The 24,171-nt window shown below is 41.8% G+C and overlaps 1 protein-coding gene across 4 annotated transcripts in view; it reads right to left on the bottom strand.

Annotated features, from left to right (window-relative positions):
• LOC131239771 (lysine--tRNA ligase, chloroplastic/mitochondrial) overlaps nucleotides 1-23,302 on the bottom strand; it is a 128,017-nt gene extending 104,715 nt beyond the window's left edge. For 3 of the 4 annotated variants that reach the window (XR_009168376.1, XM_058237635.1, XM_058237637.1), the window contains exons 1-2: nucleotides 23,030-23,301; nucleotides 9,371-9,589 (exon numbers count right to left, since the gene is read on the bottom strand). Coding sequence is in view for 3 of the 4 variants with exons in the window: in XM_058237635.1 (XP_058093618.1) it covers nucleotides 9,371-9,589; nucleotides 23,030-23,245 (435 nt within the window). In the remaining variant the exon portion in view is untranslated. Of the gene's footprint in view, nucleotides 1-9,370; nucleotides 9,590-23,029 lie in introns of all 4 variants that reach the window. The other variant, XM_058237636.1, reaches the window with a different exon arrangement.
• Nucleotides 23,303-24,171: the final 869 nt, after the last annotated feature.

The raw sequence follows: 24,171 nt of genomic DNA, 5'->3' as shown, positions 1-24,171 counted from the left end.
CTCCTATCATGAGACTTCCAGATTTTTCCAAGGCTTTTGAGGTCGTTTGTGATGCGTCTAGTGTAGGTATAGGTGGAGTGCTTAGTCAAGAAGGGCACCTTGTCACTTTCTTTAGCAAAAAACTAAATGAAGCGAAACAAAAACATTCTACCTATGACAAGGAATTCTGTGCGGTAGTACAGTTCTTGCGCCATTGGCGACATTATCTATTATCACAAGAGCTCGTCTTATTTCCTGACCATGAGGCTTTGCACTATCTCAACTCACAAAATAAGTTGAACCTGAGGCATGCTAAGTGGGTCCAATTTCTCCAAGAGTACACTTTTGTGTTGAAGCACAAGGTTGAGGTTAAGAATAAACCTTTCGATGCATTGAGTCGCAGGATTGCATTACTCTACTCCATGAGGGTCAAAGTCACTGGGTTTAAGCGTTTAAAGGAAAATTATCCTAGTTGCCCAGATTTTGGAGGGGTGTATGTATCATTGTTAGATGGTCAGTCTAGGGGTAGTAGTGAGTTTGTCATGGTCAATGAGTTTTTGTTTAGAGGTGGTAGATTGTGTATACCCTATACGTCCCTTCGTGACTTTCTTGTCTAAGAGCTTCATGCTGGAGGGATAGTTGATCATTTTGAGCGTGAGAAGACTATTGCCCTTGTAGAGGAGCACTTTTATTGGCCAAGTCTCAAGTGAGACGTAGCTAACATTATAGCGCAAAATAGGACTTGTCAGCTGACAAAGCAGAGGAAGCAAAACATCGATTTATATACACATTTGCCAGTCCCCCACGCTCCATGGGTTGATATTAGCATGGATTTCGTGCTTGGGCTCCCCAAAACGATTAAAAAGCACAATTCCATCTTTGTAGTTGCGGACCATTTTTCGAAAATGACTCACTTTCTCCCATGTTCTAAAACGTTTGATGCCACTAACATGACAAAGATATTCTTTGGGGAGATACTTCGTCTGCATGGTTTGCTGAAGACCATTGTGTCAGATCGAGATATGTGGTTTATGAGTTATTTTTGCAAAACTCTATGGCACATGATGGGGACTAAGTTACAATTCTCTTCGACATACCATCCTCAAACTGATGGTCAAACGAAGGTTGTCAATCGAAGCTTAGGGAATCTGCTACAATGTCTGGTGGGAGACCATATTAAGACCCAGGGTGCGGTTTTGCCCATAGCCGAGTTTGCATACAACCATTCCATCAATTGGTCCACAGGAATGAGTCCATTTGCGATAGTATTTGGGTACAAACCTAAAACACCTATAGATCTTATACTCGTGTCCATTTCACATAGGCCATCTGAGTCCGCAAACGCATTTGCACCGCATATTCATGATTTGCATAGAGAGATCAAGAAGGGCATTAATATTTAGTGCTACTAATCAACATTATAAAATCTCTGCAAATTCGCACCATAGGTTTAAGAAGTTTCAGGTGGGCGACTACGTCATGGTTCACATTAGGCCCGAATGATTCCCAAAGGGAACCGTGAGGAAATTGCATGCCCGTAGTGCAGGTCCATATAAATTTTTGACAAGAGTGGGCCATAATGTGTATGTGGTGGATCTTCCATCTGACATGGGCATTAGCGCAACATTCAACGTGGACCTTGTGTCTTGTGATGGACCCAGACATCCATCTTCTAGCCCTCCTACAAACAATTCTTCCATTTCAGGTGATGGTATTCCTAACCCCATCCCCAACCCATGGCATTTACCAGACTTTACTTCCCACCCATTGCCTTCTCTTCCATCACTACTTGGTTCAAAAGAAGAGATCGAGGATGTTCTGAACCACCAAGCGGTTTCTACCCGCCATGGAGGATATCAAAAATACCTCATGAAGTGGAAGAATAGGCCGGAGTCAGATAACACTTGGATTACAGAGGTAGAGTTCCAACGCATTGATCCTAACCTCCTCGAGCGTTATCACAGCTTTATTTTGCCGGTGGCAAATTCTTCTCAGCCGGGGAGAATTGATGGGGACATTAGAGGACCTACTCGGGTGTACCAGAGACGAAGACAACCACCCACATCAGTACAGCTTTCTTTGTGGATGGGATACGAGTTCCAGATGGGAGCCGCTGGGCCATTTTGAAAACCCCACATGCATTGGACGTGCATCAAGAAGACCCCACTTTGGGATGATGCAAGTGGGCTACTTCGGAGACCATTTTAGTCATAGGATTTTTATTTCGAGTCAATCCGACCGTTGGATCTTGTCGATCAAGACATCGGGCCACCGGATCTTCCAAATCTAGGCCTCTTGGACTCTGATCTTGCTTTCTTTATGTTTTTGTTATTTTTACGATTTATTTGATGGTCTTCAGATTGATAATAAATGTTTTAGTTTTCTTATTTGGGTCATTTCACTTAAGTGAGTGGTATAGTTGTAATTACTCCGAATTTTTAATTATAAAAGACAGGAAAGTGTTATTGAGAAGAAAGAAAAAGGAAAGAAGCTCTCTTGTGTGAAGGAATTTTCTTCCTTATGTTTTAGGGTTTGTGAGAAACCCTCCCTTCCAATTGAATTGTGGAAGGGTAGAAGCTTGTTTGGTGGTGGATTCCCTAAGGTACATCATTCCGCTTTCTCTTCTTCAAAAAGTATTCTTCTTCTCGTCTTCCTCTTTCCCCTTCCATTGCAACCTTCTAAACCCATCAAAACCCCACTCAATCCTCCCTCTCTTTCTTCTCCTTTACCTAGCCACCTGTGGGCTCCGGTTTGGAGTTTTCCCTCTTGGATTTTCCTTCGAACCTCCCTAATCCCTAGATCCTTTAAATCTCTAAAAAAATCATTCCTAAATCTCCATCCATGAATACAAAACCCTAATGAAAATATTTTTTTTAAAAAAAAATTGTGAAACTTTTCCCAAACCAGAATTTTGCTTACATCTTTGTTTATCCAGGTGGTTGTTTCACTACCCGCGCTAGATTAGAAGTCCCTACTTCCAAGTGGGCCACTCTTGAGTTATTTCATATTTTCATGCACCGCGTATGTGATAACCTAGGATCTTTGTGTTATAAATCTGAATTTTTGAATCTATTATGTGGATATGCTTGATTTTACATGTTGATTGCTGAAATTAATGTGCAATTGATCTCTCATCTTGCATCCTAGGATATTTTCCATCATCTTAATCATAATCTCACCAGAAAATCTCTCCTTAAAAAATCAACCACCTATAACAGAAACCTATCCAAACAGAGGAAAAGAGTATAGGGAAAAGGAAAATAAAAGGAAGTGGTAGAGGATTAAATAGAAGAGAGACAGGAGAGAGAGCTCTACTAGAGTCCCGTCACTAGACTAGAGAAGTCGCAAATCTAGGAAAAGGAGCATTGCACCTCGAATTAAACAATCAAAGGTTCCAAAAAATAAGAAATCTTATTAACTAAAATTGTGCTCTAAAAGAACACATGCTTTTTGTACATGCAGAGTTTTTTATAGACAACCGTCTCAAAAGAAAATATCTACTTGGGTAAAAAGTACTCTAAACTCAAACTTTTGTTGGACTAATACTTTCCTAACTTTCCTAATACCAGTGTTCGTAATATCGATAATATCGGCCGATATATCGTCCAATAATAACGGTATCAGCAGTCAGCGATACGAAACCCCTAGAAATACCATATATATATATATACTGAAAATTTTGCCAAACTTCTGCATATCGTGCAATACATCGCAAAACATTGCGAGATATATCTGATATCAACGATATATAGCCCCATGATGTCGATAAAATAGGCACACGGCAACGTCCAGTAACATCACATCTGCATCCCGTCCATAAATTCAAAAAATATAAAGAAAAAAAAAAATTCTTACTTGTTCGATCTACTTGAGGGAGTAGATTTCAACTAGATTTGGTGGTTCGCGGGCAACATCTTCAGATCATATAAGAAAAATCCTAAAACCCCTTTTTTTTGTTTTGGAAGGAAATCAAATTTCCGACAAGGAACAAGGGGATTTGGGCTAGGATTTGCCAAAAAAAAAAAAAAAGGAATTTGGGAAAGATTTTCAGAAATTTTGTGTTAAGATTTCCGACGAGAATTTGGGTTGGGTTAGTCGTCTTTAACGGAGAAGAGTCTCTCTCTCTCTCTCTCTCTCTCTCTCTCTCTCTCTCTCTCTCTCTCTTATTAGGGAGTGGATTAGTTGTTACGCATGTAACAGCTTAGTGGGTGCTACCCTTACCGTGTGGGGCACATCTTGATGAATGTGTTTCATATCCACGCTGTCCATCCATTTTTTCAGATCATTTAATGACATTATCCCAAAACTTAAGCAAATCCAAATCTCGGGGTGGACCACGCCACTAGAAAAAGTGGTGAATGACCATTAAAAGCATTTTGTAGGGCACAAAAGTTTTGGGTCAAGATAATCTTTGTATTTTCCCTTCATCCAGTTCTAGTTTGACCCTATCAACGTGTTGGATGACAAATAAACACTACGGATCTGCTTAAAGTGGGCCTTGGGTCCCTTTTTAATGGTGAATGTTCAATCATCACTATTTCATGTGGTGTGGTCCACTTGCAATTTGGATGTGCTTAATGTTTGGGGTCACATTCTAAAATGGGTTGGAAAAACGAATGGACGGAGTAGAAATACAGCATATCATCAAGGTGGGCCCTATAGTAAGGGTAAAACTCACTAAGTTGTATGACCGGGTAACACCCAATCTGCGCCCCTTAAGTTTAAGGGAGAGTGGATTTGGTGTGACTTGGCTGCACCAAAGACGGTGGGGCCCAACTAGATGTATTTATTGTATATCCATGCCATCCATCCACTGAAGAGATCATTTTAATTCGTGGGACAAAGAATGAGGCAAATTCAAAGCTCAAGTGGACCCCCACCGCAGAAAACAGCAGGAACTGAATGCCTACCATTAAAAGCTTCTTAGGAGCCATAGAAGTTTTCAATCAAGCTGATACTTGTTCTTTCCCTTCATCCATAGCCATCTAAACTTATGAACAGGTTGGATCTCAAATAAACATCATAGTGGGCACCCCAAGAAATAGTTTCAAGTTTCAACGGTGGGCATCACTGTCCCCACTTGAGCATTGAATCGGCCTCATTCTTTGGCCCATGCCAAAAAAAGATCTCTCCAAATAGATGGACGGTGTGGATACAACACATACATCATGGTGGGGCCCACAATCAGGGTCCCACCCACAGCACCAGTTCCATGCATAGTTTGGGTGATCCCCAGATCGTTGGTTCCAAGGCCGGATTGGGTACTACCAGGACCTAGCTAGAGATTGACGGTCCTGACAGGGGCTCTGTGGGTCCCACCTTGTGTATGTGTTTTATCAACGTCGTCCATCCACTTTGATAGATCATTTTACTGCATGATCACAACAAGAAGGAAGACCTAAGGCTTAAGTAGACCACACCACAAGAAACAGTGGGGATGGAACGCTTACCATTGAAAACTTGATGGGGGCCACATAAGTTTTGGATCAAGCTAATATTTATGTTTTTCCTTCATCCAGGTCTGTATGACCTCATTAACAGGTTGGATGGAAAATAAACATCACGGTGGGCCCTAGGAAGGTTTCAATGGTGCGCATCATTGTCACCACTGCTTCATGTGGTGGTGGCCCACTCAAGATTTTGATCTACCTCAATTTTGGGCTCATGCCCTAAAATGATCAGTCAAAATGGATGGACAGAGTGGATAAAATGCGAACATCACAATGGGCCCCACAGAGGCCCTCCCAGGACCATCCATCTCTAGCTAGGTTATGGTGGGGTAGTGTGCAATTCATGCCCGCTAGTTCGGGCGCTGTTTGGGTGGATCCCTGGTAGTTTCCCAAGTGTGGGGCCCACTGTTATGTATGTGCCTTGCATCCACACCGTCCATCCATTTTGAAAGCTTATTTTAGGATATGATTCCAAAAATGAAGCATATCCAAATCTTAGTTGGATCCCAACACAGGAAACAATAGTGATTGAATCCCCACCATTAAAACTTCATGGGGTCCATAATGTTTATTTGTCATCCAACCTGTTGGGTATGTTTTAAAATTTTTACTTCTTTTTTTTGCTTTTAATGAATTAATTGTGTTTTCATACATGTCTTGATATATTTATAAATGGTATGCATTCAATTTGAACATAGCTGCATTACTTCATTCAGCCAGTGCATAGCGTAGGACCCTCTACAAAGGAAACCTATTATGTGCACTTCTTTTTCGAGATGTTATGATTTAAAAGTGGGTATGAATGTATTTTTTAACAATCCTTAAAGTTTCATTGAAAATTTCTACAATTTTCCCAATGTTTCCCTAAAAGTGCGATAAATTACCCGATACAAACAATATATCCCGCGAGATAATCGATACATATCTGTATCCCAAGGGTGCAATACATAGCACGATACCGGTGTTTTAAATATTGACGATATTGGTTGCTATATCCCACGATATATCTTGTATCCCACTTGTGCAATACGAAATGCACAAGTAGTGCCGATATATCCCACATATTCGATCCAATGAGCATTTTCGATTTTTGATCCTTTTTTTGCTATAAATCACATTAAATCGGTGTCAAATGGTTACAGATCTATGACTCTTCATGTTTTCCATGAAAAATCATGGATTTGGATCTCCGATTTAGAGATTTGGGCGAGATGGGGCAAGTAGTGGAAAATTGAGAAAAATCGAAATTTCTCAATTTCTCGCAAATTAGTTGCTTGCAATCTTTGTATCCAAACAAAAATCAAACATGTATGTAACCTGATCTAGTGATTCTTCTTTTGCTTTTGAATGTATTGCTTGTGTTTCCATACGTGGCTTCTTACGTTTATAAATTATATGAATAGACTTTAAATATACTTGCATCAGTTCAGTTGGACAGTGCATGTATTAGGACCCCATACAAAGGAAACCCCTATTATGTGTACTTTTTTTGATGTTTTGATTTCTAAGTATGTATTAATGTCTTTTTCAACAATCCTTGAAGTTTCCATGAAAAATTCGACCAATTTCCCAATGTTCCCATGTTTCCCAACGACAACGATACATTACGCGATACAACCGATATATCCCATGCGATAACCGATATGTATCCGTATCCCAAGGGTGCGATACATTATGCGATAGTGATATTTAAAACATTGCAAGATACCGATATTTCGAACACTGCCTAATACTACAGTGTTAATATAGCAACTATAAATCACTAATATAGCACGGTACTATAGTGCGGTATTGTTGAGATGCCCATATTTAAAGAAAGATTATTAAAAAATTACTAACATCCTAAAACTGAAAACGGTTCCTTTTCTGGACTCAAACACACGTGCAGTAAACATGGGAGCTACCTTGTGGACCCAACAGTTTTCCAAATTGATCATGGCACACCATGGGCAGCGTTATCGACATTCCCAAAGCCTCACATATATAAAGTGTTCTAGAAAAGAAAAAAAAAAATCTCAGGAACCTTACCATGAAACTATAGCTAACAGGTCTATTGTGCCTGGAAACTACAAAAAGGACACCACAATCATACCATCTGTCCGAACTCCCAACCATTTTTATGAGACAGCCGCAAAAACTACCATGAATTAGGTAAACTTGTGGGCCTGTCAGAAGGTACGCTCCTCTCTCTTTTAGGAGTGGTCAATTGTGGAGCCAACATGGCAATGGTGTCCATTGGAACAAATGTTGCGAAAATCTCACCATTTCGAGGGAATTCACAATTGGCATAAAATCCTAGTGTTCTGAAAAATGAAATATAGCTGCCCAACTAGAATATCTTTCCCTGGAAATATATTCCTCTACCCTGATGAACTTATCCACCACATACATAAGAGAACAAGATTAAAAAGATAAACTCCTCAACAAATATTTGATGAGAATCATGCCAGTTTGCATCTACAAGCACAAATTACAATATCATCAAAGGAATCATAGATGGCCCACTAAACCCAGCAAACAAGAGTTCACCTCCAACCCAGAATAGAAGACCACATCATGATTGCATGTTAAGCCCCCAATAATCAAATTTATGTCCTGTGAATCACAAATTTCCACCATTGCTTCACTCATAAAGCCCTAATATGTCCATTCCAAGTAGTGTAACCACCAATCCTCATGGAGACATAGCTCCTTTGCCAGAGTTGAATCCCATGCCTATGACACCTATTGGATACTAACATAAAAAGTTTGTAGTTTTTAAATATACAAAATATACATGCATGCTAATCATGCCTCATCCATAGCTGCGTTGAAATCCTTCAAATGTCTTGTATCCAACCTCAGCTCATCTCATCATGGTTGTGATCTTAGTTGCAGAATCTTCACTCCTGCTTTTGAATTTCACAACAGCTCCCAATCTAAACCCTACTATTGCTCTGACAACTGCTACCAAGGTATTCAATAACGGTAACGGTGGCCATTACTAATGGCCACCATCATTACCAATATGATACGTGCTGATATTGGCCAAATTTTATCTTTTAAAAATAAAAAAAATAAATAAATAAATAAATAACGAAACCGTAACATAACAACCATTATAGGCCCTTTTTTTCCATAACAGCCGTTAAGTAACCTTTTTTATACCATGATTTCACTAAGACCAACCCAAAGTCTCAAATTCAATTAGTTTTGTACTATCTGCAGTATTTCTCATTTTTTGAATTTGGATATTTTACATTTCTATGGATACTTTCTCTGCTCCGAGAAATATAAAAATGCATATTAGGATTCTACAATATTCTGTTGTTTTTTCTTATTTTTTTTATTTCCCTTCTCCTTCTCGTTCTGCTTCTTCTCCTTCTTTCTCTTTCTCCTTCTACTTCTCTTGCTGCTTTCCCTTCTTTCTCTTAGTATGTTTTTGTTGCTTCTCCTCCTCCTTCCCCTCCATCTCATTTCCCATCTTCTGTGTCTTCCTCTTGTTGCTTCACCGCCTGCTCCTCTTTTCGCCTCTCCTTCCACTTCTTCCCCTGAATCCCAATCCATCACCTTTTGCATCTTGTTCTGCTTTCTCCTCCTCTTGTTGCTTGTCCTTCATCTACTCCTGCATCTTCTCCACCGCCTCCTGCATCTCCTCCACTTGCGTGTCAAAACCTTTATACACGAATACATTAGGGGGTGAATGTGAATACTTATAGTAGAGTATCTTAGCATAACAAGATACATACATGCGTTCCAGAAAACATCATCAACATAGCCTTGTCCCAGCTATTGGAGTTGGCTCCAGTGAGTATAACATTTTAATCGCAATACATTTATTTTTTAAAAAAAAAAACATATGGAAAGATACATGATGCAGCAACAAAATTTCCAAGAAGTTGGCATTTTTATCCAATCGGAAGTTGAATAAAGGAAAGATTCTAATGAAGTGATAAACAAACCTGAATTGTTCCTGAGTTATCCCTTAATGTCAAGAAAGCAAGTTTACCAAACACTCTGCGGGCAACAATTCTCCCGGCTACTGAAACCAAATCCTCCTCACTATTTGACTCTTCACCATTTCCCAAATGTCTATACAGATCTTGGAGCTGATTAGCTGTATGGGTCTTGTCCCACCCATATGCGTAGGGTTCACAACCTTTGCTCCTGAATTCTTCCACCTGAGAAAAAATACAAGCACATGAAACAAAAGCATTTTCAACCAACCAACGCTACCACCATGCCATTCCACAACCAAAAGGGCAAGTCACACACAGAACAACAATGAGAATGGTGAAGTGTTCAGCGATTTTTCAATAGCTTAGGGCTGAACCTAATTCATGCTATTATTACAGAACAATCATACTTTTTACTTTTTGAAAGATGAACAGAACAATCATACATATTTTCATCAAGTAATGATTCATGAAATTGTGATAAGGTGCATGTAAAACATACTCATATTTAAGCAAACATGAAACCCAAGATGTCATGCCAAACTGATCAATTCTCCAGCAGGACACTTGGTCATATACAATACTCCTTTTTTGCAGTTCAGAATGTTACATTCTATAAATAAATGGACAGCGCTCACTTAGCTAATAAAGAAAATTTGACGGCAGCAAAGGCATCAGCCATCAAGGTTGTTACCTCTTCAATTGCACATTTGAGTTCTCCTAAGCAGGATCAGCTGTTTTTTATGCCATCAACTCATATTTCATAATAGACTGATCTGTAATTGTTTGTTCCTTGTACTTTCTATGAAATACCATCACCACAAAGAGTAAAATACCCACTGGTGCCTTTAGAATCATCTGAGGCATAATTGCAGTCAACATCACCGTATCCATGTTTTTCTTTTTGAAAGGTGAAATTTTATAAAGAGAAAAGAAGAAAACCAACAACACAACAAAGGAAGCAAAACAAAAGAAAAACAAAACCTATACAACCCCAGCCCCCTGGGACATTGATCTTGATAGGAAGTGGAGTTGGTGCCCTCTAGGTGGGCCATCATCTTAGAGGAGGAATCCAAGGGGGCCAAGCCATCCAAAGTCTCAAGTGGGTCCTTCTTGATCGTCTTCTTTTTTTGTATGTGCATTGAAATGGGCCTCACCATGCAAATACGGTGGTGTTTTGGTGGCTCAAAAACCACACCTAAGTGGGCCACCCCTTAAGGAAAAAAATAGGAATGGACCCACCATTGAAATCTATTCAAGGAGGGGCCCGTCTTAACGAATGTGTCATATATCAAATCTGTCAAGTGCAGTGGTCAGCACTGACACCCTTCTACCCAGATTTGTGGGATCCACAAATATGTAATTGATCGCAAATTTTGTGTGATGATATTAGATTTGATAAAGCATGTACGTACCAAATTTGAGGTCAATCCGATTTGTTTTAACCCCTTCATCTAATTTATACAATTTGGACCAAGTTTGTTATCCAATGCAGTAGTCGACACTAACACCCTTCTGAACAGCACAGATTTGTGGGGTCCACAGATATGTAATTGGTCACAAATTTTGTATAATGATATTATACTTGATAGAACATGTATGTAACAAATTTGGAGTCAATCCGATTTGTCTAACCCTTTTATCCGATTTATGCAATTCGGACTAGGTTTTTTGTCCAGTGCAATGGTCAGCAGGACACCCTTTTGAACGGCCCAGATTTGTGGGTCCACAAATATGTAATTGGTCCCAAATTTTGCATGATCATAATAGACATACTAAAGCATGTATGTACCAAATTGGGGGTCAATCCATTCTAACCCCTTCATCCGATTTATGCAATTCGGGCCTAGTTTGTTATCCAATGTAGTGGTCAGCACTGACACACTTTTGAACGGGCCAGATTTGTGGAGCCCATCTTCATGATGTGTTATACATCTGGACAACCTAGCCCACAATGATGCAGATCCAGAGGATGGAACGCACAACAGAAAACTATGGGGATTAAGTGTCTACCATTGAAAACATATGGGCCCACCTTGATGCATGGATTTTATTCACATCGTCCATCCTTTTTTCAAACTCCGAACTCGACGAACAGGCTCTCCAACTTTCCAAATTCCGAATCCGGTGTCGATAGTGATTTTTTTTTCTTGTTCTGGATAGTATGCAAGCACAACATGGCACAATTTAAATATGGAATATTTGTAGAGTCTTTTTGGATGGTATGCAAGCACGACATGGCACAATCTAAATATGCAAGCACAACATGGCACAAATACCTACCATTGAGACTTGAACCTGCCTCACATTTGGGCCTAAGCCCGACAATGATGTGGGAAAAAGGATGGACAGTGTGAATAAAATCCATGCATCAAGGTGGGCCCAGATGTTTTCAATGGTAGGCACTTGATCCCCACTATTTTCTGTTGTGCGGTCCACCCTCTGGATCTACATCATTGAGGGACAGGTTGTCCATCTAAACAACCTAGATATACAACACATCATCAAGGTTAGCCCCACATTTATGGGCTGGACAGCAAACCTAGTCCAAATTGCATTAATTGGGTGAAGGGGTTAGACAAATCAAATTGACCCCAAATTCGGTACATACATGCTCTATCAAGTCTAATATCATCACACAAAATTTGTGACCAATTACATATCTGTGGACTCCACAAATCGGGGTCGTTCAGAAGGGTGTCAATGGTGACCATTGCACTGGACAGCAAACCTGGTCCGAATTGCATAAATCAGATGAAGGGGTTAGACAAATCGGGTTGACCCTGAATTTGGTACATACATGCTCTATCAAGTCTAATATCATCACACAAAATTTGGGACCAATTACATATCTATGGAACCCACAAATTTGGGCCATTAAGAAGAGTGTCAGTGCTGACCACTACACTGGACAGTAAACCTGGTCCGAACTGCATAAATCAGATGAAGGGGCTAGACAGATCAAATTGACCCCAAATTTGGTACATACATGCTCTATCAAGTCTAATATCATCAAACAAAATTTAGGACCAATTACATATCTGTGGACCCCACAAATCTAGACTGTTCAGAAGGGTGTTAGTGTTGACCACTATATTGGACAGATTTTATATACAACACATTTCATTAAGATGGCCCCCTCAGATAGTTTTCAACAATGTGACCAGTCCCATTGTTTCCTTAAAAGAGGCAGCCCACTCAGATGTGGTTTTTGGGCCACCCAAACTCCACCATATTTGCATGGTAAGGCCCACTTTAATGCACACACACACACACACACACACACACACATATATATATATATAGGATCAAGAAGAAGAAAGGCCTACTTGAGACTTTAGATGGCTTAGCTCCCTTAGATTCCTCCACAAAGATGCTAGCCCACCTAGAGGCACCAACTCCACTTCCTACCAAGATCAAGGTCCCATTTTAAAGTTCATTAAAGAAAAAGAAAGAAGATCAAGGAAGAGAAGGAAGGCCCACCTAGTTAATGTTTGAATGGCTTGGATCTTGCTCCAAGTAATCCACCTCTTCCGCTCCCTCTCTCTGGCTTAAGTATAGAATGGTAGGTAGTGGAAAGGTGACATGGCAAGATGGGAGACATACATTGGGTGAAAAAGAAGTGTTGCTTAAGTGGAAGGTGATGTGGATGCAATGGGTCATGCATTGGTCTAGAATGGGATGATATGGAAGAAGAACGGGCATGTTTTGGCCCCATTGGATGATGAGGTGGCTAGACATGCTTAGAAACTTATGATTAGTTTAGAGAACGTGCAATAGTGGATTGTCTACTTGGCAAGACAACGGGTTTTCATTTGTGAAGAGATGATGAGATGGATGGTGAGGCGGACAAAAGCTTGACATGCATTGGTTAAAGGTAAGGTGGTGGGGGGTGATGTGGCATGATTATGATGGGGTGTAAGAGGCATAGGAAATATTAGTCTTCTTATTTTGGATTTTTGTGAATGGACTTGTATTTGGATTTTAGCTCCATGGGATCCTAGCACACATGCGTATGGTCCCAAGCCCACTAAGGTTACTTCTCTCACAAGCAACATGCGCACATGGGGTGTTGGGTTCTTCACGTCGTAGCGCCCTAACGGTGCATCGTATTGGCACATGGGTAGCACCACAACAATCGAGGCGACAACATTGTCGACATGAAAGGGGGTTTTCGATCTTTGCTAGGTCAAGTCGCACGAGTGCACACTACGCACGGACTATTCAAGTCCCGCCAGAGGTGCCAGACAATGCATTCTCGCGTGCAGAACAAAATGTGGGGTAACGGTGTCTTCAACATGCACAAGAGTCCCCGACATGTAGGTAGTAGAGGTAGGCACACGGTTGCACTACTTGCTAAGCGGAAATCCGGGGTATTACAAAAACCTCCAAAGAAAAGCACCACTCCTAAGGAGCCCAGTCCCTAAACAAAATTAGAACTTTGCTAAAGATCCCCGCCTCCAAGATTCTCATTATATTAAAACATTGATTGTTTCTCTTGAGCTATATGTACCGAAGGACTTCAAGAAGCAAGATCCTCCACTTCTTCCTACCCAGTTGCCCCCCATCTTCACCATGCCAAGAAGAAAAGAGGGTTCCAACGTCTTCAAGCATAACCTAACAAATTCTAGCCATCCGCATCACACAAGACTAGATCTTCGAAGAAAAACAACAATGGATGAAAAGGTGGTTGATGGTTTCTTCTTGTTGAAGATGGAGGCTGCAAGCATTAGGCAAGACCATGCCCCTTTTCCGGAGATTGTTGATAGTGAGAATACGATTACTCCCAAAGAACCAACCAAAAGTAACCACCTTAAGGGGGCCTCCATAAGACCATATCCTCCCTGTATGACTAGAGGGACCAGACAAGTGAACCGAAGCAAGATGGTTGTATAAGGATTTGATCGAGAAAGCACCCGAGCTTAATGGGTTCTAGGAAAGAGAATTGTCTTCTTCAGAAGAAAACAGTCCTCGCAGGCGTGAAAGGAGAGACATAAGGTCCAGAAATTCCTCATCAAGCAAATTCCTCCTAAGGCCACTATCTCCAAACCCCGAGAAGCAATTCGACACCAGAATGTCCTTAACTAAGCTTAGAGAAGCAAGGGAAGGAAAGGACTACTTGAGAGGGGAGTGCCTGCACCAAGGGTCTTCCCAAAAACGAATTTGATCCGCTTTCCCTAGGACAAAACTGAGTTCAGAGAAAACTTTGGTAAATACCTTTCCATAAGAATGAAGAAAGACGAAGAGAAGAGGGATTGGTACTCCACCCCCCAGTGCAAAGACCATATTTAGCAGCAATTACAGACCTCCAAAGACGGGAGTTTTCCGTGGCAAACCTCTGCATCCACTCACCCAACAAGGACTCATTGACCAGATCCAATCATCTAATACCCACCCCACCTTTTGAATATGGAGAGCAAACCTGATGCAGGACAATTAACCACTTGCTTTAAAAGCTCAAACTGATAGAGGATGGCAAATCAATCCTTTTATCTCATAGCCCAGGCCCCACATCTCATGGGTTAGGACCTCGGTCAAACCCCCCTTTTGGGCCCCAAATCACATGGGTACCGCCTCACATGAGCCACCCACCTCACACGAGTGGGGCCCGCCTCACACGGGCCGCCTACCCTGAGTGTGTCCCTACATCCCACAGGCAACCCCACTCGAGCCTAGTATGAAAATGCCCCTGCATTAAAACCTCCTTCCAATTGAGGAAGAAAACTTCTTGGAAGTAGATCCCCCTTGCGATCTCTACGCATGTTGTCCATTCGAACTATTACCGACTTGGGATGAGAAAAGGGACAAAGTATTGAGGCAGATTTGACAAAGAGGTTTTCATGAGAGTAATCATGCCCCCCAAAGAGAGAAGTTTACACTTCCAGAGGGAGAGTTTTTGCTCTAGGCGCTCAATAACTTTGTCCCAAAGGTAAAGAGGAGGTTTGCCAACACAGAGAGGGAGACCTAAATAAGTAGTGGGGAGGGAACCCACACTACAACCAAAGGAATCAGCAAAGGATAGAGCCTCATCTCTAGATAAATTGATCCTGAAATTTTTCGCATTTAGCAAAATTAACCATGAGACCTAAGACAACCTAAAACCAGCAGATAGCAATACTCAGAAAATCCATCATTATATCCTTAGCTTCACAAAAGAGCATGGTACCATCAACAAATTGAAGATGGTTGATCCTACTTGGAAAATTTTCTAGCTTAAAATCTTAGAAAAGACCCTCCTCTTGCCCTTTAGAGAGCATGCGACATAGAGCCTCCAGTACCAGGACAGAGAAAGGGGGACAGGGGATACCCCTTAAACCCGGGAGGTTTTGAAAAAGCCAAAAGGAGACCCATTAATTAAAACCGAAAACTTCGCTAAAGAGAGACAAGCTTAAGATCCAGCATCTCCATTTTCTGTAAAACCCATCCGGCCCATCATATTGTTCAAAAAAGACCAATCAACAAGATCGTAAGCTTTTTCCAAATCTAGCTTACAGATAACTCAAGCAGAAACAGATCTAGAACAAGAATCCATACATTCGTGAGCAATTAAAACATTGTCCAAGATCTGCCTCCCATATACAAAAGCACTCTGATAAGGGGAAATGATGTTTGGGAGCACATTTCTTAGCCTCTGGCTAAGGACCTTAGCAAGGATTATGTAAGAGCTGCTAATTAAACTTTAGTCTAAAATCCTTAAGGTTCTCAACCCCTCTTCCAATTTTGGGATCAAAGCTATAAAAGTACTTTCTGAGGGCAAACGATTGGAGTCGAAGAAGTCATCAATGAATTTCATCAAATCATCTTTAACAAGATGCCATAAAGATTTTCTACTTTTATTTTTTAACTATAGGAAAGCCATCAGGACCAGGTGTTTTATCACTTCCTAACTCAGATATCGCAAACTTAATCTCTTTAAGGAGGAAGGGTTTTTCCAAGGATTCAGCTTCTTCAAAAGATATGTAGTTGAAAGAGAAGTTATCAATTGAAGGACAGTCTAAATTATAAGAAGCTAGCAACTAGGAATAAAAACTCACCACAACATCACAGATTTTCTCCTTAGCAGTAACCCTTTTACCATCCAACACCAAGGAGGAAATACAATTGACTCTCGCCAGGACATTGGCAATATTATTAAAGAGTTTAGTGTTATGATATCCTTCCTTCAACCAAACAGCTTGAGACCACTGACGCTATTTGATTTCTTCCTCTTTTAACCGAGAACTATAATCCTGATTATACTTATCTCTAGCAATAGCCTCCTCCGACAGAGGTCCATCTTGTTCCTTTAAGTCGAGGGCCTGAATTGTATTGAGCAATGCCGTCATCTAAGCTTCCCTAAGACTAAAAACCTCTTATGCCACATCCTCAGGTTCTGCTTGAGCATCTGAAGCTTTTTTAATAGTGTGAAACCCGGAAACCCCTCAACAACAAAGGCCACCAATCAGCAACAAGATCATGGAAACCTTCCATTTGTAACCATCCAAGTTCGAACCTAAAAGGTTTCGGGCCCCAATTAATCTCATCAACCTCTAAGAGAATAGGCCAATGGTCTGAAGTGGGCTTCGAGAGAACTTTGGCAAGCAAACTTGTACTGATGAACCCAAGGGGGGCAATACAACAAATCTATCTGGAAGAGACATAACTAGAGGAGACCGGCCATTGGACTAGGAATACTTGATGTCCCCCAAGGGGAGATCAACCAACTCATGTCTACTCATCCAGTCCGAAAATCCCCATATGCTAGAGGTGATCCGGGAGCTAGAAGATTTTTAATGAATAAAACAAACAACATTAAAGTCACCTCCTATGCACCAAGGGAGATTCCACTTATCAAAAGCTTGAGATAATTCTTCCCAGAAAGACTCCCATAAGGTGGGATGGTTTGGACCATAAACCCCTGAGAGAAGCCATTGGAATCCATTGATGACTTCCAGAGGAGGAAACATCAAAACTGATGAAGGAAACCTGGACTTGAGAATGAGGGTTGGCAAGGACTAGTGATGAAGGGGGAGTGATGAATACTTCCAGGGCCGGCAGCTAAGGGATCGGCAAAATCGAGGTCAGAGAGCAAGGAAGAGCACTCACATCAGCAACTGCAACTCTACACCGAAAAGGAGATCTAGGCAGAGAGACATCAGAACCGTCCCAACCTCCTTGATCCGAGGATCCAAACTCAAAGTCAAGGGTGATGTAGGACCGATGCATGAACTCAAATATTGTTAGAGATCAATCAGCAAAATTAAATTAATTAATAAAAATCACAAAACTTGCTACCATCATCATAAATACCAAGATTCCAAAAGGAGATCATGCATAATTCAAGCCTAAGTTGCCAAGACCATCCTACAAGACCATTAAATAAGGGAAACTCGGATCTAATGGATGTCGGAATATCCAAATAGCATAGGGTGAAACATATTTCAAAGAGAAAGGTCTAAGACTACCTAGGGTGAAATTAGCGCTTTAGGGAAATTGGGGAAAACTTGGAATTATGGTTAATAGGGTAAATTGGGTAAAGGGGTTAAAGGGTTTAGGTACTAGGATAAAGGAATTAGGGTTTTGGATGGAGGGAATGTAGGGATTTGGGTTTAATTGAAGATTGAGAAGATCTAGGGTTTGGCAATTTGGGAAAATAAGAAGATTTAGGATTTCTAGATTTACAGTTAGCGTTTGGACAAGAGAATGTAGGGTTTTGTTGTATAGGTAATGGAAGGTCAAAGGAGCAAGGGTGGGGCCGTACAACCAACCCTATGGTTTCACACATGTGGCCGTATGGTCACACGTGTGGGCTAGGCAAGTTAAGTTTTAGGTTTCTAGGGTTTGGCTCGTTGAAGAATGTATAAATGATGAGAAACAAAAAGTTGTTGATGGATTTGAATAAAGGAAAAGAAGCAACGAAGAACTTGAAGGAATACATCGATTGTTGATAAAGAGATGTGAGGGTGGAGCTAGATGGAAGCCTCGCACTTCCGTTGATGAAAATAAGCTTCACACCAATCTTCCTTCCAAGTCACATGGAAGACATCATCACATCACAATGAGGATGTCACACCCACCCCCTCTCTCTCTCTCTCTTTATATAGCCTCAAGACCTTTTCCAAAATTACAAATAAAACCCTGTTTAGTGAATTTTGACGAAAATAACCCTAGTCTAATGAAAAATTTAAAAAAAAAAAAAAAAATCACTCATAAGGTGTCCAGAGCATAAATCAATCATAAACTAAATCCTAAAACATAATAATGTCCAATGATGATGAAAATGGTCCACGATCAACAGCCCGATCATGTAATCCATGCGATCCAAAGGCTCGATCGTCACATCCCTCAAATCCGAGAGTCCAAAATCACTCCCTAAAGCAACCCATGTGCATCTTTCCAGTGTAGGGTCTTCTAGATGCTCGCACATGCACATGGGGTCTTCAACATGAACACGGGAACTCGCCTAGCCATAGAAAAATCGATACAGCTCGCCTCCTCCTCTGATATGTACGCAAAGGTGTACATGATGTGATCTCCTCATCACAAGGTCAACCATGGCAACATCCGCAGCATCTTCTAACCCAAGGGGGAAGCTTCTTACACAAGGGGGGATTGAGGAGGAGAGACATAGCTCCCCAAAATCGCAAGAGGAGGAACCGCTCATAGACAACCGAAGGAGAGATTGGGAGAGAACTCTCTGGTCGTCGATCTAGCGCAATAGGGCAATGGGGCTATGGGGGACAAGTGTCCCCTTCTCCAAATTAACATTAACAGCCGAGGGACAAGTGTCCTTCTCTTATGAAAGGCTCAGGCCCAAGGACGGAAGAAGGACGGATGAGATCTGCTCTCCCTCTCTCGATGTGCCACGCCGCCACCCACTCTTGAGACTATGACAGAAGTTGAGATCTCCTTAAGGTTCGTGTCCTTTGTGCTACCCGAGACTAATCTCCAGCTAGAAATATCTTCAAGAGCAGGAAGAGGTTGTGGGTGACGTGGCACCTGAGTGGACACCTGATCTGTATGGCCTACTTCGACCAGATCCATCGTAGGTCGATCATGCCCAAGGCCCACCCAATTAGAGGGAGGAGAGACACACCCAAGATTAAATACTCCCAACGACAGAGAACATGCCGCGGAATCACCTCCTAAGGCTCCAGCGGAGATCGTGTGATCCTAAAACGCATCTCCCGTCCCAATGGGGCACACGGGCTACTCTGCTTCTTTCATTTTGACAGGAAAATCAAAAGGCATGCTTGGCCGAGGGAAGTCACACATGTCGCACACTCTACATGCATTACGAACTTCACACACACTACACGCTTTGCACATTTGCCGAATCAACAACGAAGATCTGCGGGAGTACTAAATTGAAATGTTGTCATCCCCACTAATGATTGGGGGGGGAAGCTAAGCATAATAACCTATGGTGCACGCTCAAGCCTTAGAAGTACATTTAACCCACATTGATTCACAAAAGACCTTAAGCTTAAGCTCTTCACCGATCTTAACAAATATGAAATTCAGGATCACTTTCAAATTCCTAATACGAATGCAAAGCCTGACTGATCGGAGCTCTTCCCATATCGTCATCGCCGGATCTATGTGAACCACCTCACCCAGACATTACCCCAACGACAAGAAAAAGCCCTCAAACCATATAACTCGAGAGGGATACCTGAAAGCAAGAACCAAACATCAGAGAAACCAAAAGAAGACCATTCCAACCATCTGCATAGTGATTCCAACAGCTCGATATAGTGTCAGTGACTAATGTCGATGACCTTGTTTATATATTCCAACCAATGGAGAGAGACCCAAACAAAAGGATTTAGATATCTTAGGATGACTTGCTCAAAACCCATATTGCATAAGACCTGAAACCAAGTGGATAGATCGATAATGGAAAAGCCTTGCCTTAGGGAAGGTACCAAGCTCCATCAGAGAGCCTCCAAGGCCTTTGGGAGAAGCTTCGGGTTGAGGTTGACCGTGGGATAGTCCTCGCCAGTACTCGAGATGGCAAAAGGAGGGGGAACGAGAGGCTAAGGGGGGAGAGCATAAACAAAAGGGGGAGTAAAAGGGCTGGTAGGCGTAAGGGGTGGTTGAAGCCGGCAGAACACCTATTTGGAGGTCAAAGGAGGGACCCCCCACAAGTGCCTCCTTGAAAGAGAACCTAGGACCCAAGCTACAACCACAAAGAGGGGGGAGAAGGCAAAGGCCCTGGAAGGTGTCGAGGGGGGGAAGAAGCTTTCGTAGACCAGGACAAAGGATCCTTCCCTCCAGTCTCGGAATTAACCTTATCTAGCCCAAAATAGACGACATGAACCCTGATAGCTTTCCCATAAAAGCTCACTCCATGCAAGCCTCTGATAGCCTTCAGAAGGTCCTCATCTTTCTCCATCCTTATAAAGGCAAAGCCTCTAATCAAGGTAGAGCCTTTAACCCTAGTGATAACCACCTCTACCTCCTTACCAAACTTCCCAAACACTCTAGAACAATGAACATCCATCCACTCCTCCGAGAAACTATCAACGAAGAGGGTGGGACGCTCCTCTCAGAGGGTTCTTACCTTTCTCTCTCAACTAGACAGATTTTTTCTTCATACCTTTACCTTGCTAGGATCCAGACATCAGAAGTTTCACGACGATTGGAGAGAACCGCCCTCACCTCCTTGTCTCAATTTCCACCGCTCTGGACCTGAACGGAAACCCTGGAGTGGGTATCCTCCTCCACCATCTACTTGCCCTTAGAGTTACGAGCTTCCATTCTCCTCCTCTAGTCGGTGTATTCTTAGATGAAATCTCCATTCAACTCCTCATGGCCAAAGGAATAAACTCCCTTATCTAAACATTCTGGGGAAAGACCGAAAAGGAGAGAGGCTTCAAGTCGCTCAATGTCGAGCCCTGACCCTCGAACCGCTCCAGGGACAACGGGATCTTTTAGATCTAGAACAAATAACTCTCACTAGCGGACCAAGTTTGGAACCTTCCTCCTGAGGCGTCGGCACCCGAGAGATCCTAGAGTCCCTATGGTCTTCATTTCAATGTCGTTGAAGTGAGGCTCCATCCCCTTGTGCCACCCTAGACGGGCAGCGAGCTTGACAACGGGGAGTTGTGACAATTGTCAATGGAGGCTGTGAGATGGGCGGAAGTGTCGGTCTTGGGATTGGCCAAAAGCTCTTGAAATCTCGAATCTCAGGAGCACCTCTTTTTTTATTTTTTTTCTTCTGTTTTTTTATCCCTCACACACAGGAGGGGTAATCTTGGACATATCTTTCTAAATATATCAGGACTAGTTAAAGCATTCCAGTCCTTAACATGCATGTTGGTGTATCTACTAAGTTTATACATGATAGAAACAGGTTTACAAGCGTAACTCTACATAGCGAGATTAAGTTAGAGTAATAACATCATTTATTTGTATTAGTTTAATTCCTCATATTAAATTAGCTTCACAGAAATCTTTCGTACTACAACGAGATGAGAGAAATTGTTTGGTGTCTCAAACTGTCTTAAATGAATATCCGATGCAACAGCTATCAACATATTAGTCTCCAGAAAACAATGGCCAGCAAAATCAGCAATGAATGAAGTTTGCACAGCCCATTTGATCAAGAAGACAACAAGAGCACACCCTATTATCCTGCCAGATATTGAAGAATAGAAAATGAAAAGAAGAAAATAAAACACTATTTTTTATTTCTTGTGCATATGAATCTAAGCCAAAGCCCTGTTTATAGACTTCCTAATCTTGGTTGAGATGGGATGCGAAGAATCGTATCCACTAATATGCGCCCGGAGATTAATCGACATGTCTCTTCGTGAGTAAAAACACATTCAGTAATGATCAAAAGAATCAGACCACATCAACCAATTAATTAATAGCTTTAAAACAAAGCAGAAAAACTAGCAAATGCAATGCACATGAAGAGGGAGGTAAATTTGAAAGTTTTGGGAGAGGGGAGGAGAAGTGGTTGTAAAATGCAAGTCTCTTTTGGTGGAAGACCATGACATGGCTTCACCCTAAATTACCTATATATCCTTTTAATTGCTTAGAAACCCTTCTCATCTCCTTCCATACCATGACGTGACTGATTGACCCTTATTCTTCTTTTTTCTTCTTCTTTTTTTTTTCACGGTAATTCTACTTGTATATTATAGAGATCAATCAAGGTGCAAGTGTTGTGCAGGATCTGCATGTGCAGACACACCCAATTAACCAATTTCCACACTGGCTCGCACCTTGGCCTGAGCTCATGCGCTCATACCGACCTGAGGATTAAATCTCATCTCTCCAACAAGCAGCTACCACATTGCCAAATCAATGGTTTGAATGAAAATACTCAACATTCCAAATTCAACCAAAAAAAAATTCTCGAATATAAGGATCCTTCAGACAATTTATTCTAAGGGTGTACCCAGGCTAAAAAGTGGGGTCCACAATTTGGACGGTTTGGATTGAGGTAAATGTATGCCACACATACGGATGGTCGTGGAAACAAGAATCAACAATGCCATCAAGAGCACGGATAATACATCTCCAGTGCCGATGTTGAAGTAAACAACCAAAATCCAATAAAAAAATCAAGTTTTCAGGAAAACAGAGTATAGCAGCAAACAGCTCAAAATATATAATGCCGCAAGCTTGCTTGAAGAAGTAAAGAAGAGAAAGGGAAAAGATAAGAGAAACCTTCTTCAGACGGATGGAACGAACAGCGTCTCTATCGGAGGTTGAGGAAGAAGGAGAAGAGGAAGAGGACCTGCCTCTGGGGGTCCGTGTAGAGGTGGAGGTGGAAGTGGAGGTGGAGCAGCACCTCACCACACTCGCCCTAGTGGTCGTGGTCGCCATGACCACAAACCGTTTCAAAGGGAAAGACGATGTTCTCCATGCCTTCAGAGCCTCCATGCCCGCGTGCTTCTCTCCTACGGCAATGGCGTTCTGAACGTTGGGAGTTCTTTGCCTCATCCCCACACCCTTTTATACCATTTGCGTGCGGAGCTGAAGAGTCGCACGTGTGAATATCCGTCAGGTGTGGCCCACTCTCAGCATGTCTTGCCCCCATAGATCAGTCTGGTCCACTCATCAGGCAGGGCATAACCGCATAAGGGAAGCGGATTGGCTGGTGTACCTCACACCAGCTATATAGCTGCTGTATTGACCTCAGCAAGTTCTGCGAGTTTGATCATGAGGTATGTGTTATATCCGAACCGACCATTCATACGGCGAGCTCGCCTCGAGGCTTAAAACGAAAAATGAAACAGATCTAACTATCAAGTGGATCACACTGCAAAAAGAAGCAGAGATTGACGTCTAGCATTGAAATCCTTTTTGAGTCACGGAAGTTTTAGATCAATATGAAATTTGTTTTTTCTCTTCATTTAATTCTTTGTGGCCTTATGGATAGATTGGATGGAAAATAAACGTTATGTGGGCCCTACAAATTGTTTAACGGTAAAAATCATTATCTCTGCTGCTATTTGTGGTGTAGTCCAGATGATCTTTGGATATGATTCATTTTTTAGATAATGCTGAAAATTGATCTCTAAAAATAGATGAACGGTTTAGATATGATAAATACATCACTATGGGGCCCATGTAACTTTGATTTCCTTTGAACGTTCGTACAACTCGGAGCTCGAGGAGCGTCAGTGCTCGTCTTGGCACGACACGTACCTACCGCAACTGTATAGCTGATGTGTGGTTCACCAGCCATCCGCTTCGGGGCATAAGTGCATCAATACCGTTCCGAACAGAACCGACGGTCTGATCGGTCCTGATCAATTCTGATCGGTCAGATCCGATTTAATTTCGGATTAGGTTCGGATAGCACT

Source organism: Magnolia sinica, chromosome 3 (assembly GCF_029962835.1).
Source record: "Magnolia sinica isolate HGM2019 chromosome 3, MsV1, whole genome shotgun sequence".
In the NCBI taxonomy this organism is placed as follows: domain Eukaryota; kingdom Viridiplantae; phylum Streptophyta; class Magnoliopsida; order Magnoliales; family Magnoliaceae; genus Magnolia; species Magnolia sinica.
This window is presented reverse-complemented; position numbering and strand designations above follow the sequence as displayed.